At 41.6% G+C, this 16,705-nt stretch overlaps 2 protein-coding genes across 6 annotated transcripts in view; both read left to right on the forward strand.

The window, feature by feature from the left end:
* The window catches only part of LOC133961856 (DNA (cytosine-5)-methyltransferase 3A-like), a 35,981-nt gene extending 32,637 nt beyond the window's left edge, over positions 1–3,344 (forward strand). For all 4 annotated transcript variants that reach the window (XM_062397217.1, XM_062397218.1, XM_062397219.1 and 1 more), the window contains one exon: positions 83–3,344. In XM_062397217.1, the coding sequence (XP_062253201.1) occupies positions 83–224 (142 nt within the window). In that variant the 3' untranslated portion in view covers positions 225–3,344. The remainder of the gene's footprint in view (positions 1–82) is intronic.
* Positions 3,345–5,034: 1,690 nt separating this feature from the next.
* On the forward strand, positions 5,035–15,594 carry dpysl5a (dihydropyrimidinase like 5a). 2 transcript variants are annotated; one of them, XM_062396457.1, is made up of 13 exons: positions 5,035–5,178; positions 7,567–7,837; positions 9,610–9,768; positions 10,110–10,289; positions 10,415–10,483; positions 10,594–10,638; positions 11,094–11,169; positions 11,362–11,518; positions 11,593–11,734; positions 11,916–12,058; positions 12,191–12,398; positions 12,927–13,095; positions 14,047–15,594. In XM_062396457.1, the coding sequence occupies exons 2-13, from the start codon at positions 7,577–7,579 to the stop codon at positions 14,130–14,132; spliced, it is 1,695 nt and encodes a 564-aa protein (XP_062252441.1). In that variant the 5' UTR covers positions 5,035–5,178; positions 7,567–7,576; the 3' UTR covers positions 14,133–15,594. The 2 variants fall into 2 exon arrangements, with proteins under 2 accessions (XP_062252441.1, XP_062252440.1); XM_062396456.1 differs by lacking the exon at positions 5,035–5,178 and adding an exon at positions 7,278–7,362.
* The last annotated feature ends 1,111 nt before the right edge of the window (positions 15,595–16,705 follow it).

The following is a 16,705-nucleotide window of genomic DNA, read 5'->3' on the forward strand; positions in this document are numbered from 1 at the left end:
CCTCTCCCTGTGTCCTCCGCCCGTCTTGCTCCCCCTCTGTGCTCGTCTCGTGTCCCCCGGCCGCTCTGGTTGCTCCCTCCAGGATCTTCGGCTTTCCGGTCCACTACACGGACGTGTCGAACATGAGCCGACTGGCGAGGCAGAGGCTGCTGGGCAGGTCATGGAGCGTCCCGGTCATCCGCCACCTGTTTGCACCGCTCAAAGAATACTTTGCCTGCGCTTGAGCGGCGGGGGCGACTCACTCGGAACCATTTAGAACTACAGCTGTCTATTGTGACTAGAAATAAGAGCCTTGGTCCTCAAGTCTTGCCCTCGGTATGACTTGAGAGCGAAACATTGACGTAGATTTCACATTATTTCTTGTATTTGAATTTTTTAATTCTTATTCTATTTAATTTTGATATGTCATTTTACCTTTTTAGCAGTGTTATCAAGTATTGTTGATTTTGTTTGTGCAAGCTATACTTGAGACTATGCTTTCTTCTCACTGAGACAGAAAAGTGCTTAACACGTGTTTTCGTTTCAAAAGAGACGCGACTGGAAACATCGGGGAAAGTGGTTTAGAGACGTGTGAAATGTTTCTGCGGTGTGAGCGCGCTGTGCCGTTGATGGGGGGGGTTTGGGGGGGGGGGGCAGCGAGATTTTCCCAGTGCAGTGCAGCCGTGCTTCCAGCTACTGAGCCTCGCAGAGACACGCGGGGGGGAAGGCGATTTGTCTTCAGTGTCAGGAGAGCGGTGTCTCTGAGAATCCAAAACACCAGATCACATATACCTCTTTGTTTACAGTTTCTATACACAACTGAAGGTAATAAAAGGTACTACTGTAATGTGGTTACAATACCATGGTGCTCCAAAATGATGAGAAGCATCATAACCCATGTGGCACTGCAACTTAAGACAATACGAAGCTCTCGAACCTGGTGCTGAACAGAAAAATGTTCTTACGCTTAGTGGAAAAGAAATCTCCTCCGGTGCCCTTTAGTTCACTTCAGAGGAAACATGGTGCTGACGGAGAGTAGACTGCAAAATCACCTCTTTTCTGCGTTTTACAGCTTTTATACCGTTTTTAAATATATAGTGCTCGTTTAATCGCTGGATCTGCACAAACAGGAAGTGAAGCTAGCCACATGGGAAATGATGTTTTCTGTCATTCATAGAAAAGAAAAATCTTCAGATCAAAGTCTGTGGTGAGCTACTTTTTTCTAGTTCCATCCGGACACATGACATTACTGTACAGCTGTCTGCGAGCGTGGCGGCTGGAGGGGCGGCGGGGCGACCGGGCCTGGTCGCCCTCCGCCTCCACCTCCACCTCCACCTCCGACGCCTCGAAACTGAAAAACTGTCAGGTGCACAAATCCTCAACAACATGGTGCGGCTTCACAAAGTTCTTCTACCGTTTTTATAGCAATTTTGTGCTGTTTTATCAACATTATAAAGCACTTTTATATGTATACTTTCTTTTTTTTCTTGATATTTTTATTTTTAAAAGACTATTGGTTCTTGTGAATTGTTTTGTTGTTTCGTTTCCTGATGTGAACTGATCTACCCTCGTGTAATGCTTTTGTATACAGTAGGGCTGTGCCAATAGAAGTGAAAGAATGGATTTTGATATGTGAAACCCACGTTGTTTGACTCGGTGTACAGTAGATGGATCGACTTGTGTACCCCCCCCCCCCGAACCCCATTTTCCTTTTTCTCCCACCATACATGTTGTTGACTTGCTCTGAAGCAGCGATGCAATATGTTTCTACCCGGTTTCAAAGAATGTCTACTTTCTGTTGAGATTGTAAAAATGTGCGACCGGAGTTCCAGAACTCTGTCGTGTGCTTTGTGTAATATTTTGTCCCCCATGAAGGACAGTTGGCCTCCGCCGCTTCCCTGATGAATCGTAGTCGCCATGTTGACAAATTTAAGTGCTGATCCAAATTTGGATTCTCAAACTAAATTCTCTTGATTGTAACCTTCTCGAGCTGAACTTTGGAGGATTTAGGCTTCGGTTTGTCAAAACGAAAAACTGACACAGTGTTTGATGAAGACACTCAAAGAATAAAGAGGATAATAGAGACAGATGCTATCGCTTAATCTATATCGTATTTAAGATTCAAAATTTGAAATTTAATTTCTCAATGTAATTCATTTCTTAAGTGACCTTATTGCGATAATTTTTGTCCGAGCATACCGGGCTCAATATGAGCCTCCATGCGTTCCGATATTTTAACCAGATGTTATTCCCCCCCCCCTCCCTCCTGACGTAGTACTTAACACCCCCTCATGTTTGTACATTTTGTACATTGAGTTTTCCGGCTGCTGTTTTTTTTTTTTACGTATGAGATGTACAAATATAATTCTTTGCTAATATATATCATCGAATTAGAGAAAGAAATCTTAGAAAATCAATTTGATTCAAAACTTGCTCTGAGCATTAGATAGAGGGAGACTCCAAGTCACCTTTTGTTTTTGTTTTTCTCTTAATGATTTGTTTTATCAAGTGAATCCAGATTTAATGTTGTGTGATCTTAATAGTGGCCTATGGACAGCTTTAAGACGAACGGTCTCCACTTCACTGCACAGCCCTACATGGTGGTGTTTTTAGCTTCTGTTTCTTTTGTAAGAATAAAAAAAAAAAGAACAGGGATCTTAGATGTTTCCGATGGTGCTAAACATTTGATCTAATCAAGAGAAATATATTTGATGGGAAGAGAAATAAACACACGTCTCGACAGTGACTGTTTTCAAGTTCACTTGTAGTAACGGAAAAAATGGCTATCATTTCACTCATATAAATATATTAACAAAGGCATTTTAACTTTGTACTTGAAAAAATAAGGATAACAAATAATGAAAGGTCTCCTATATTGTTTTAGACTAGAGATTGCTGTAGTTGGTGCTTATCTGTGGGAAAAAATCGTGTGAGAAAAAAAAAGCGGTAACTTTTACTGTAGCATAATGTACGCTTAATACGCATCGCTTCTTAATCCTACATTCCATGCTGTAAGATTCTCCATGTCTGTTTTTCAAAATGTTGTTTTTAGTAGATGATCTTTTTTTTGTTTGTTTTTATTTGTTTTTTTAAATCAGAAACAACATTTCATTTTTACTGTTCGAGGCAGGTCAATAATTCTATATCCAGTGACACTGTTGACGCCCTGTGTGACTTTGTTTCCGTCAGAACTGTTTTATGGCTCCTCCACTTTTTTCCTCAAGACCAGTTCGTTCAGCAGATGTAGCAGCAGTCATTCTCCACTTTGAACCCCTCATACTTCTGTTTAGTGTCCAGAGAGAAGATAAAGGCTCCGTATGTACTTGTGCTGGAGAACACTTGAATAAATGTATTGTTTTTGTGCAAAGAAATCTCCTGTCCTTCTTTTTACTTCATATGTTTTAAAGTGAAAATTTGCATTGAGGTTCCTGGAAATTCAGTTAAAATGTTCTACATTCACAGTGAGGTAGTGTTCAGCAGTATTCAATTCATATTGCTAATATATAACTATATATTAAGTTACGAATTTTGACCCACCCCCAACAAACCATAAAAAACACATGAAACCTTACATTGATATATAATTTAGATTTGTATTAACACACAATATTCTCTTCAAATGGTGTTTAAATAAAATTTAACCCTAACATTTTTGATGATTCCAGTCGACATCATAATTTTTTCTGGAACCAAACCTCTGTCCTTGGTCCTGTTTATGAATAATTCCACAGAAACCTTGAAATAATGATTAATTACCACATATTCATGCGATGATCAGTCATAATTCTGCAGACTGAGGCTTAATACTTCACATGTCTAGTGATGGAAAAGTGATGTGATAGTGTATTTTCTAATTATCAGGAGGTTGATGGAGGAGGTGATGTCCAGTTTATTTCCCAGCATGCCCTGCAGCAGAGGGTGATTTTTTAATTTGCCCATTTGCTCTAAATACGGGTGTTGCCCTGAAGCTCCTCCCTGGTCTGACCTCAACATGTTGCCACTCTACAAACATTTATCAAGCCATTACTTATAATTTCTACTAAAGCTGCTCATGAATATATTATTCATATGTATTATATTAATTTTTACTTTCATTATAAATGTTTCAGGTCAGAGAATCGGTTGTCATCAAAGCGCCTGGAGACCTTTTAACAATTAGACATTTATGAAACGATGATAATGATAACACATTAGAATGGTCTCAACATGCAGCCTGTTGTTTTAATGTCCCCCATTCCTCTCACAGTCGAGGAGCCTCCTCACAGCGGACACGCCCAAAGTCCACACTGATTGGTTGCTCAGGCGACCAAGCCTTCGCTGCCCACAGCTGATTGGTCCTTCGCGCCGTCTGCCGGCCTGGATGCTGCGAGCCGCGTCAAGGCAACTGTCGATAGAGGGGATGGCACCGGAACACAGGTGGTGGACCTACAAAATAAAAGCACGACAAAGTCAATACTGCCACAAAAAGGCCATTCAAAGAAAATACTGATCAGTGATAGTGATTGATCTATTTTTCACAGTTTCTTCTTATTTTTCAAGGAATTACAACATGGTATAGCACGTGGTTGGCCACCTCTGTAATCCTATAAACAATATAAGGATAGAAATAGTTCATATTATGATAGATCAGTAATCGTGTCCTAAGGTCAGACACAAACATCAATTTTTGCCAGTATTGCCATAATTTGTCAATTCGTAGATCTAGTGAGAAGGTGATTTTCTCTCCATCTAGCAAATTACACATCAGTCTTAGTTGGAGGCTCAGACTGTGACCGCTTTCGTACAAAGCTTTCTTACTGGCTGTGGATAAAATCATTTTTATAAATATTTGTGTTGTGCTGATAGATTACATTTCTTTTATAATACCCTTTAATTTGATGAAGATTCCCTCTTGGATGAAGTACTTTGCAAGACTAAAAAAGTTGCACAGGGTAATCACTATGGAGGATTTTATTTGGAAATCCATAAAGGGGAAGTGTCCCTCGCATCTTCTTGCTGACTTGATGGGACTGAGGCTGCTTTTCTCACACCGGCCAGGAAGGCATCCATCTGGTGTGTGAGTGTGTATGTGTGTGTATTTATATGTGTGTGTGTGTGCGTGTGTCTCCTTGGGAAGTGCAGTCAACGGATTGTGTTGCACTCACACAGAAAGTAACGGGGGAGCCGAGTGGAGCAGCAGCATCAGGCCCCATAGAGCAGGTATGTGATGCTCATCAGCTTCATTCTGCCTGGAAGTGTGTGTACGTGTCTGTGTGTGTGTGTGTGTCTGGGTGGAAATCCTCTCCTGCTGGAGACTTTGTTTCCATGCTCCCTCCTCTTCCTCCTGCTCCTCCTCCTCCTCCCCTGGCTGCAGCAGGTCTTGGGTGTCTCCTAGTCAAACCTCCTCCCCGGGACCCTGCACACACCCTGAAGGAGCCTCCGGCAGCAGTGAGGCCGGTGCACCGGCGATCCGGGTCCGGTCACAGTGCACCGGAGGAGGGACTGAGGTCTGGGAGGAGGAGGAGGAGGCTGGTGGTTTGGTTTCTAGGTCGATGATAATGATGAAGGCTGTGCAGCCGCTCCTGCCGGCTGGGGACCGGTTTCTTTGTGTCAAGTGTCATCATCTCATCATCTCATCATCACACATACATCTCTCTAGTCGTTTATCTGGTTGGTTTTGAAATAGAAATAGTAAAGATTGCTTGAGATTGACCAGCGATTTCCTGGATTTTTACGCACAAATCATGAGAATAGAAAGATATTTAGGGCAAATATCAGAGCAACCCCTAGCTCCTTTTGTGGCTGCTTAATCTATAATCGATTATTGCATATGTGCTGTAATAAAAATGCACATATTGACTGATCTCTATAGTGTTTAAACAGGCAACACAAGCTCACATAGTGATTATTGACTAACTTCCACAGTGGTAACTCAGCTATAGACCCCACATTACTATTATATTAACGATAATAACTTGATTACGGCCTGTAGCTGCTCCCATGCTTCGTATGGTATAATGTCGTTATCTCCTCTGTGATATGAGCCACAGACAGTGTCATCCATCAGATCTGCTGGATGTGTGAGGGAGTCCATGCAGTAAAGTTGCCGCACCCTCAGACGTACACACCCTGCACGCACACACACACGCAAGAACGCTGGATGGACACACACACACACACACACACACACACACACACACACACATATTTAGAGAATACACTCCATCATTACAGGAGTTGTGTGTAAAGAAAGATAGAGACTTGTTTCTTTGTTGTTCATGAATAGTTAATCACTGACAGGAACTATAAGAAAACACAGTGTGTTTTTTTGGGGGGATTATGACTGATTCTGTGTGTTTTTTGTTGTTGTATTTAATAAGTAGAATATAGAGCAACACATGTAGCGGTTGTGATAAGGGTAATATTTTATACCGATAATACTAGAAGGAAATATCTTTGATTTTTGTTTTATTTAATCAAAACAGCAAATTTGATGATGATTTGATTTAACTGACTTTTTAATTAACCACGACCAAATTGTTCTCAAATTTTCTGCTTTTGTGAAATTTTCGTTTTTTAAAATACTGGCATCAGTCTATATACTGTAGTCAGTACTATATATAAATACTTCATTTAGGAAAAGTAACCTCCTTCCAAATTCACAGTGTCATCAGTTGTCAGTGGCTCAGCGAATCTAACTACCAGGGAAAGCTTTCTGAATCAATTCTTCTGCTCTTGAGTTCAGAAAGTAAAAATACTAAGATCAGTCAATACAATATCTACTATATATAGTTTTGATGCATAATTACCAAGTTAGTGAGCAGTTCATCTGAACCTGTAACTGTATTGTTTCATTAGAATCGTTATGTGCCTCTGCATGTAAAACTATACCAATATCTGCAAGAAAACAGGAGAGTGAAGAAAAGTCATGAAAATAAACAAGATAAAACAACGATAAATACAATAAAATTAACATTTAAAAAAAAAACAGTGATCCTTTGGTGAACCTTTAGATTTCTCTTTCTGACCCAATGGGTTAGAGTTGAGCTATTTAGCTTTGTATGTTGTGTAAGAGAATCCACCTCAGCTCACTTGATTCTTATTTTTCAGCCATTGTGATTCTCTCTCTATGCAGCTTCATAGTGAGTGAATTGTAAGTAGCTTAATGCTCCCTCAGTCCTTTCAGAATAATGGCCTTTTGGAGCCGTGTTTGTCAGCTTCTCTCTGTTTACCACCACATCGCGGTCCACTAGGACGTCAGGTCTCAGGCTGTGACTGACACGGCTGTTGCTCTCCCAGTCTCGTAGCTGATGCCAGTCACAGGCTGACGGACTGGTCTCAGAGCAGCACCACTGACCCCTTCGCTCTCTTCCACTGTCTCTTACCACACTGTCTCAAAATGAGGTACAGTGAAATGTTCATTTTCTGTAAGTTCTTGTGGAAATGCCCTCCAGTTCTTTCCAGGACCAAACAGTTTAAAAGGTTAGGGTAGTGGTTAGGGTTAGGGGTTGTATGCGGTGTACTGGTTTTACAGTCAGATCTCCACTGTTGTCATGTAAAAATGTTAAATCCCTATTGTGGAATCTGTTTTTTCTCTCCGCCTCACAGAGCCATAGCCATGTCTTCCAGCTCAGCGATGGTGCGGATCCTGATAAAGGGCGGCAAGGTGGTGAACGACGACTGCACCCAGGAGGCCGACGTCTACATCGAGAACGGCATCATCCAGCAGGTGGGGAAGGAGATGATGATCCCTGGTGGGGCCAAAGTGATAGACGCCACTGGAAAACTGGTCCTCCCCGGTGGCATCGACACCAGCGTCCACCTGGATGAATACTTCATGAATGCCACCACGGCAGACGACTACTACAGCGGCACCAAGGTAAAGTCCGGCAGGAAATGCAAAGACATTAACATGCGCTAAATGTAGAACAGAGTGAGAGCGGAATAAGACCCATGTTTTTACGAATCCTTATCTATAATTTTGTCTTTCCTATATATCCCTTCCATTCTGATACTGCAAAAGATCACAAATGTGTCCTACTGACCAACAAAACTTTCCACTGATGCTCCTTGTTTTTGACTTGTGACCACCTTATTTACCAATTCGTTTTTTCAGATCAAATATGTTGGTAATTTTAGTCAGAACAACTTAAATTAAGAGCATAAGATGTCAACGTTAGAAACAGGATTTTAGAATGTAACCAAAATCATTTGGAGAAATTTTGGGAGTAAGAAATTACAAAATATCAGCTATTATAATTATATTGTAATGATGTTTTTATATCTTTAAACATAAATGCTGAGATGTCTTAAAGGCTCATATTGACTGATTTTTAAACCAATAAATCGGTCAGGCTCTCAAAAACAATATCACAATTAAAGCATTAAATGTTGGTAATAAATGGTGGACATCACACATAAAACAGGAAATCAGGACGCAGCACAAAGGACCAGCAGGTGAAAACCGAGAACAGAACTACAATAAGGTAAATGATTAACTGAGGTCAAACTGGACTGAACTTTCCTCCTGAAAGCTTCTCCAGGGTGAATAGTTTGTCTTTCACCGACATCACACAGAGGTGATTTGGCATTTCGTTGGTATCGCGCTCAGCGGTGGAGACGAACAGCTGCCAGAGCGTCCGGTCATCATGGCTGCTGGTGAGACTGGGAGACCCCACTCTGCCTTCCGAGCACCGTGATGACTCATCACTCCGTAGCACTTGGAGATGATGGGAGCTGGGAGATGACGCCGTGCGCTGGAATTCAGATGTTTCAGTGGGTGGACGGAGCGGTGGAGCGTGGTGACAGACACTATTCTCCACTGTTCTCCGTCTGCCCCCCCCCCCCCCCCGTGCTCCAGAATGACTCCATCTGCATCTCCTAATGCAGATGAGTATCTGTTTCCATGGATACCGGCGAGCTGCTGCAAAGGCTGCCGCAAAAAAGCCTTTTCACTCTCACCATTGTGCTTGGAGACAATGGTTGTCAGACAGCCCCCCCCCCCCCCCCCCCCTCCCGTCTGCACACTACCCACTACACACTACTCCGCTGCCTAGGCTCAGCTGACAGACGCTCCGTGAAGCATGCACTCATACTCAAAACACACCCTCTCTTTACGTGCTTGGTTACTGTAGCCTGTGTGTTTTTAGAGGATACAACATAACAATTGCTGTTACTGCTTTAAATTAGATTATAAGATAAGATAAGATAAGATATAGTCCCACAATGGGGAAATTTGCAATTTATAGTGTGAGAGGCGGTCAGGCCTGTGTTTTCTTGACTGTGTGAGGATTCAAATTCCCTCAACAGTCATCTGCAAATAACCATATAGACGAGCATTGATGGCAATAGGTTGTTTACTTCCTGTACATGTTTAGTGGATCAGTAGATTATGGTCTCTTCAGTTTTTATGGACTTTAAAGATCAATATCGTCCGCTTGAGTAACGTCTCCTGTTATTCTTAATTTAAATGTCTGCCTCTCATTTAACCTCAGATAATTACAGTATTACATTACAATGGGTAAAATCATTAGCTATATCCTCACTTGACGGAAGCAAAACAGCTCAATTACTTATGCATATGAAGGTAAAACTGACAGTCTACATGAGTGCTATTCAACTGAGGGCTATTCTGGGTTTTCCTTTTCCCAGGCGGCTCTTGCCGGCGGTACGACAATGGTGATTGGTCACGTTCTGCCGGAGAAGAATGAGTCCTTGCTTGAAGCCTACGAGAATTGCCGCAGCATGGCTGACCCGAAAACCTGCTGTGACTACGCTCTGCACGTGGGAGTGACTTGGTGGGGTCCCAAGGTACGGTGGCTCTGTGCTTCCCAGAATCCCACAGGATTGGTTAGATAGTTGGTTACTGTAGTACCTCTGTTAGTGACGTCTTACCAGGATGTGTTCTGCTTATGTGTGTGTGTAGGGAGAACAACCCCTAAATGTGAAAGGGTTTTTCCTTACACTATGTTTTAAAAAATTTTATTGAGTAGATATTTGCATAAAGCTGCTAATGGTCAGACAAACACAAATGAAATAATGTAACCCCTTTTAGGATGAAACGACCAGCATGGACACAAAAGGTTTTCTTCCAGGTTTCTGTGTTCATTCATTCAATACATCAAGCGGTGCTCATATCTATCCTCCGTCAGGTACAAGCTGAGATGGAGAAGCTGGTGAGAGAGAAGGGCGTGAACTCCTTTCAGATGTTCATGGCCTATAAGGACCTGTTCATGCTGAGAGACGGCGAGCTCTTCCAGGCCCTGCAGCACTGCAAGGACATCGGGGCCATAGCAAGAGTCCATGCTGAGAACGGGGAGCTGGTGGCAGAGGTGAGGGAGAATCTTCTCAGTCCCATTTCATTCACATTTTTGGATTGATGATAGAATATTGACTTATTTTAAATGATATGCTTTTATATGTGATAAATGTATGGTGTTCTCTTTCCTCTTATCAGGGTGCAAAGGAAGCACTGGACCTGGGCATCAGTGGCCCTGAGGGGATTGAAATTAGCCGACCTGAAGAGGTACGATAGTCAGGTTTAATCAGGTCCTTCTAAACACTGTCTGTCAAAATAAATCACTTCCATTACAGCCAGACTCTTGTTTTAATAAAAATAATAATGTTTCTCTACAGCTGGAGGCCGAGGCGACCCACAGGGCGATCACCATCGCCAACAGGGTGAGTGAGAGGTCGTTAGTATACATATTGTAACGTATAGGAAGACTTGGACCTGGATTGTTATTATCAAATATAAAAGTCCCCAGAGGATGAATAATGCTGACTGTGATGATTCCCCTGAGCCTCTAACACCACTCGTACCATTCCCTCTGAAACATTTCAAAATCTAATGGATCTACTACAAGTGCACCAGCACAACAAAAAGATCTAATAGATTAAATGTCTCAGAATTCTGTGAAGAAATTCATGGTCTCCAGAGGTTGTCTTCTTTTGACATTGATAAAGTCTGACTTTTCTCTAGCGCCACCACAAGGTTCATATTTGTGCTTTTGAATCATGTAAACATGACTCCTGCAAAACATCAGCAGGTTAACATAGTTAGCGTATTAGCATGCTGACGGAGGCATTTAGCTTAAATCCATTTCATAGGTTTTGTTTGTGTGTTTTTTCCGTAGGCCCACTGCCCGATCTACCTTGTGAATGTGTCCAGCATGTCTGCAGGAGATGTGGTGGCTACAGCCAAGATGCAAGGTGAGGCCTATTTTCCTATACACCTGGTGATACCATCTTAAAGCGGGAAAAAGAACAATAGAAAAGGTTTAACTACATCTACATTCTACTCAATTTAGAAAAATCATTGCCTAAATTAAATTACACAACATTTAATTTATCACTGGCATGTTTCCCAAAGAATTTAGTGTGAAAATATCACAATCTTTGTAGGTAAGGTGGTCCATGGGGAGACAACCACGGCCCACACTGTGCTGAACGGTATGCAGTACTATCATCAGGACTGGGCCCACGCCGCTGCCCATGTTACCGTGCCTCCTCTCCGCCTGGACCCCTGCACCCCCAATTTCCTAATGAGCCTGCTGGGAAAGTAAGTCTACAAAATGTCACAAATTCCTGTCTACCAACTGCTTCTAAATCTAAGCCTGACCTCTCTGCCTGCAGTGACACTCTGAATGTTGTGGGGTCCGATCACCGTCCGTTCACCATCCAACAGAGAGCCATGGGTAAGGACGATTTCACAAAGATCCCCCACGGGCTCCCAGGCATACAGGACCGCATGAGCGTCATCTGGGAGAAAGGAGTGGTATGTGTAGCTCTTTTGTTCCAAGAACAGGACATCTGTTTCGGTTTTTGAGGTTATCGAATTTGAAAAAAAAATTAAAACCAAGGCAGGAGAGGCACGAAAGCCTCCTGCTTTCAGTGCATCAGTTAGATTTATCTCTCAGTTTGCAGATTTGAATTATTGTGTTTGTTATAATTCATAGATCGGAGGTAAGATGGACGAGAATCGCTTTGTAGCAGTCACAAGCTCAAACGCAGCCAAGATCTACAACCTCTACCCCAGGAAAGGCCGGATCATCGCTGGAGCAGATGCTGATGTGGTGGTCTGGGACCCCGAGGGATCAAAGTATGAAACCAGATCCCTCCCATCATCGACCAGTCTGTCTCCCTCCAGCTCTCATCTCATGTCTCAGAGGCTGGTGAGCTTTTTGTTTGAGCTAAACTGGGTCATGACTCTCTCTTTCATGTTTGCCTGCAGGACCATTTCTGTGGCCAACCAGGTCCAGGGAGGAGATGTGAACCTGTATGAGGGCCTTCGTTGTCACGGTGTTCCACTGGTCACCATCAGCCGTGGGCGACTGGTTTATGAAAATGGCATTTTCACATGTGCGGAAGGCTCCGGAAAGTTTTGCCCCCTGAGAACCTTCCCGGATTATCTTTACAAGAAGATGGTGCAGAGGGAAAAGGTATCAGACAGAAGTGAATTTCTTTAATCATTAATGAGACAAACACAGCGTTCATCCCGTGTTACACAGAAGCCATTTTTCAAACATTATAACTATAAAACATTAATTTCGAGACAACTGCTCATTTGGTATTATTGAATAATCTTATATATTTTCCATGCAGTCTTAATACTAAATTAGATTCAGTGTAATGTGAAGAGTTTAACATGAACTTGTATTATTTGTGGGCTGACCCCAAACTAGACTAGAAACACTAGACTTTACACTGATTTGGTTTGGAGGTTATTGATTAGAATTGTCATTCTTAAATTCCTTTATTTCCCTCACGATCAATCAAATATCTATTAACTAATCACTATATCAACAGAAATACTGTTGCTACCAACTCCACTGGTGCTGCATATTCTTTATCTACACTAGTACTTGCACTATAACTAACACCAATGATACTTTTATTGCTTTTGTTTCTACTATGTCTGCAGCTTCTATTACTACTTTAACTATAATTTGTGTGATGTCACGTAACAGTGCCAGGCGGTGAAAGCTGTGGAGCGGGAGCCGTACACAGGGGACGTAGTCTCGTTGGTCAACTCAGGAAAGAAGGACTTTGGGGCGTCAGATCTGGACACCCCGACGCGCCCCTGCACCCGGCACGGGGGCTTGAGGGACCTCCAGGAGTCCAGCTTCAGCCTCTCTGGTGAGGACCGACATGAGGAGTGTCTTACATAAGGATCAGAAATGTCAGATTAACAAGGCAAAGTACTTTTTCAGACTGCTGCCCTTTTATAAAAACTATGAAAACTCTGGTAGGTGGTACAACCCGGTTTGCCGCTTCTGTTCTGGCCTTTAAAAAAATCTATAGATTGGCCTGATGAGGGAGCTGTAGTTAAAGTAACTTGGGCAGTTACAGCGCATATTGTTGGTCTGAGGTCGACCCAGTAGTTGAGGGGTTCATATGAAATGTTGGGAAACCTTTTTAAAACAATTTAAACGCATCTTTTATACTGAAAATCTGTCATAATAAAAGATATTACAGATTTGTTTTGCCAAACCAAGGAATTTAGTTTACGTCCTCCTCTCTTCCAGTTATAGTTCACATTATTGTACATAAACAGAGATGGATTAGTACTGTGCGGTTAATTTAATCTCTTAATTGTAGACATTTGATTGTTGAAACCAGACTGAACCAGAGGGTAGAGATGAGGAATGATGTGCAACAACAGTCTGGGGCCAAATCAGGGATGTTGAGGTCTATAGTTGATGCCTTCAACCCTAGAACCACCACGTCCCTCTACCCAGTATACGTTCAGATCGATGAGGAATCAAGTTTTTTTAGTTTACTTTATCTTGGAGCCTTAGATTCCATCGATTTCTCTGTTCTTCAGGCACTGGAATGTCAGATTTTATGGCACCGGAAATCATACATTTACATTTAACATGTTTTGAGCAGCTTTGTAAGTGGAATGAAAAGAATTGTTTTGATCTGTTGAAGCATGTTGCAATCCTTAAGTCTGACTAGAAACTGCTTTGGACTGGTTATAAGCTGTATAACACCACCAAGATATATGATTGAGCTGCTCTTAAATACTACTTTGTGAAACTGTAGTTCCTTGTGTTTCGCTGCTAAACCCAAACCCCGATGTTTCAGGTGCCCAGATCGATGACGCCATTCCAAAGAGGTCCTCGGCCCGGATCCTGGCTCCTCCTGGAGGGAGGTCCAGCGGGATCTGGTAACCAATCAGGAGGACGTCACATGAAGCAGAAGCACGACACCTGAGGGAAACATTTGGCCGAGCAAGACGACTTTGTTTGTCCTTCTGGAAGCTTAGTATATTTGTGGGGTGATGGAGTCATGTTTTCACATGTTATTTAGGACTGTAAAATATTAACCTGTATGACATTGCCATAACAAGGAAAACCTGTGTTAAGCGATTACATCTATCAAATTTTTGTCAAATGTAACCTCCAAAAAATAAGGGGAAAATAACAAAAAAGATACCAATGAATTAATGGATGTGGTTAGAGGGGGATACTGTAACTAACTCCTAGTTTTAGGAAGGTGAGTCATAGTTTTTATGATGCGACTGTGTTACCTCACCTTAAAATAGGATTTTGCACCTTTATCATGTACTATTTAGATGCCTTTTTACATGATTTAATGTCACGAATGTCACAAATGTTTTTTTAACTGCGCGTCATGGTGAATGAAATGTAATGGTTTATTACAGGGTGTTGGCCCGACATGAATATGTCAGCACTTAAAAACAAACAAATGATGCAATTGACAGAATAATGAAAAACAACGTAATGCAAGTTAACCTTTTACATGTGTTTGTTAATTTATTTTTTTATACTGTATTATTTGAGCTTTATCCCTGTGATGCTCCTGTGTTAGAATGATTTCCTTTAAAAACACTGAGGTACGGTAATTTATCGTGGTTGGATTAGCGTTTCAGCTCCTGTTTACAGATTTATGTTCCACCCCCTACTGAATGTGAATGAACCTACGCTGTGTGCACCGTGCACAGTAGCATAGTTAGAGTTTCTGTCGTAAGCACCAATGTCACAGAATCCTCTTGTGGTCTTATTCGTTTTCCACAGCGACCAAAGAGCCTCACCTAACTGCCTTTCTCTCACCTGAGAAAACTGACGCCCTCAAACACACCTCTGCAACCTGCCGCTACAGCTCATGACCTCTGACCTGTTGACCACTGTCATTTGTTTTCCTTTTCAAACGTTCTCCTGACCAACAGAGACGCTGAAGGGATCCTCTTTAGGATTCAAGCTGCTGTTTCTTCAGGATCGTAACTGGTTCTCAACCACTGTGTTTTCATTGCTTGTCCTTAGTTACAGATTTTTTTCATGTGAATATTTGTGTTAGTGTCTGATTTTGTTGTTATTTTTGTCAAAACTGCCGAGTTAGCGGGATGCACACGAGATTTAGCTCAATGTTTAGACCCAGTTATGTTGAGATGATCATGATACAGTTAAAGTAGCACAACGCTTGTTTTTCGATTTCACTTTTTTAATTTTTAGAAGCTCCAGAAAATGTTGTTGTGTTGTGTTCCCCTCCCTCCCAAACATACACCGGTGCTGAACAATGTGTTGTCACATTGAAGTCTGTTTATCTCTTTAGTTTTTCTTGCAGCTCTTTATCACATGATTTGAGTGCAAATAAACCACAAGGAAATCCTCAGCTGAGTCCCGTATCTGATTTCAGGTTCTGCCTTTTGAGCTTTATTTGAGTACCTCCAATTTATGCTGCTTTACTCGTCTACCTCAGTAGATTGGGAGGAAAATATTGTACTTTTTCAACTGCAGTACTGTAATTTAAAGTTCTACCTCATCCACAAACTACAGGTTTAATATAATTTAGCCTCCACGTTAACCAACTACAACCAGCAAACGCGATCAATGCATCTACATAGAACTGCAGAGAAAGTGCTTATACTTTTGATACTTTGAGGACATTTAGTATAATACATCTGCGTTATAGAATTTGAAAGCCTTGAGTTTTTATCAAACATTTATACATTGTTACTGGAATTGACTTATTAATCAGCAGAAAAAATAACCAGCAACTTTATGTTTTGTTTTAAGCATCACCTGTGGTGATTATATATATTTCAGAATGATTATATTTATATTTCAGAATCTTAACTTTCCTTCCTTTCTACTTTTGATTGCTTTGGTCAGCACTAGTCTGTTTCAACTAATTTATAATTAATAAAGGATTGGATTGGTTTGAAGGGTGCTGTATGAAGAAAGTTTGATAGATTTAATGATATTTGTTCAGTTCTTGAAATCCTCGCTCCTATAACTGTGAGTCTATTAATGAGTACGCATAGTTGCTGATTCTGATGAATTGAGCTTGTGCCTCAGTAGAAGGATCTCAGTTCTCATCCAGCAGCAAACTCTGAATCATCACACAAAGCGAAAGCTGCCCACTTCACACCTCTTATCTTATGAACTAAGGTGAAGTGGGCAATAACTTCTGTGGACTGTGTTATAATCATTTGCTATCTCTGCAAATATTGTGTCAATGAACGTGCTCATGCACCAAGTGCCGTGTCACTACAAAACAATGACAACAGGCTTTAGTGTCTCTATTTTCTATTTCTCTATTTCAGATATTAAAAAACAAACCATATAACTCTTGTTTTGTGCGTGTAGCATGAGCCTCTAAACCCCACTCGTCAGTGGCACGGCCTTAAATCCGAGCAGACACACACATCATGTGTCTCTGAGCTGGAACAGGCCAAAGTCCTATTTATAATGAACCTTTAGCAGCATGGAGTCGGGCGCAT

The sequence above is a fragment of the Platichthys flesus genome, chromosome 10 (assembly GCF_949316205.1).
Source record: "Platichthys flesus chromosome 10, fPlaFle2.1, whole genome shotgun sequence".
NCBI classification, from domain to species: domain Eukaryota; kingdom Metazoa; phylum Chordata; class Actinopteri; order Pleuronectiformes; family Pleuronectidae; genus Platichthys; species Platichthys flesus.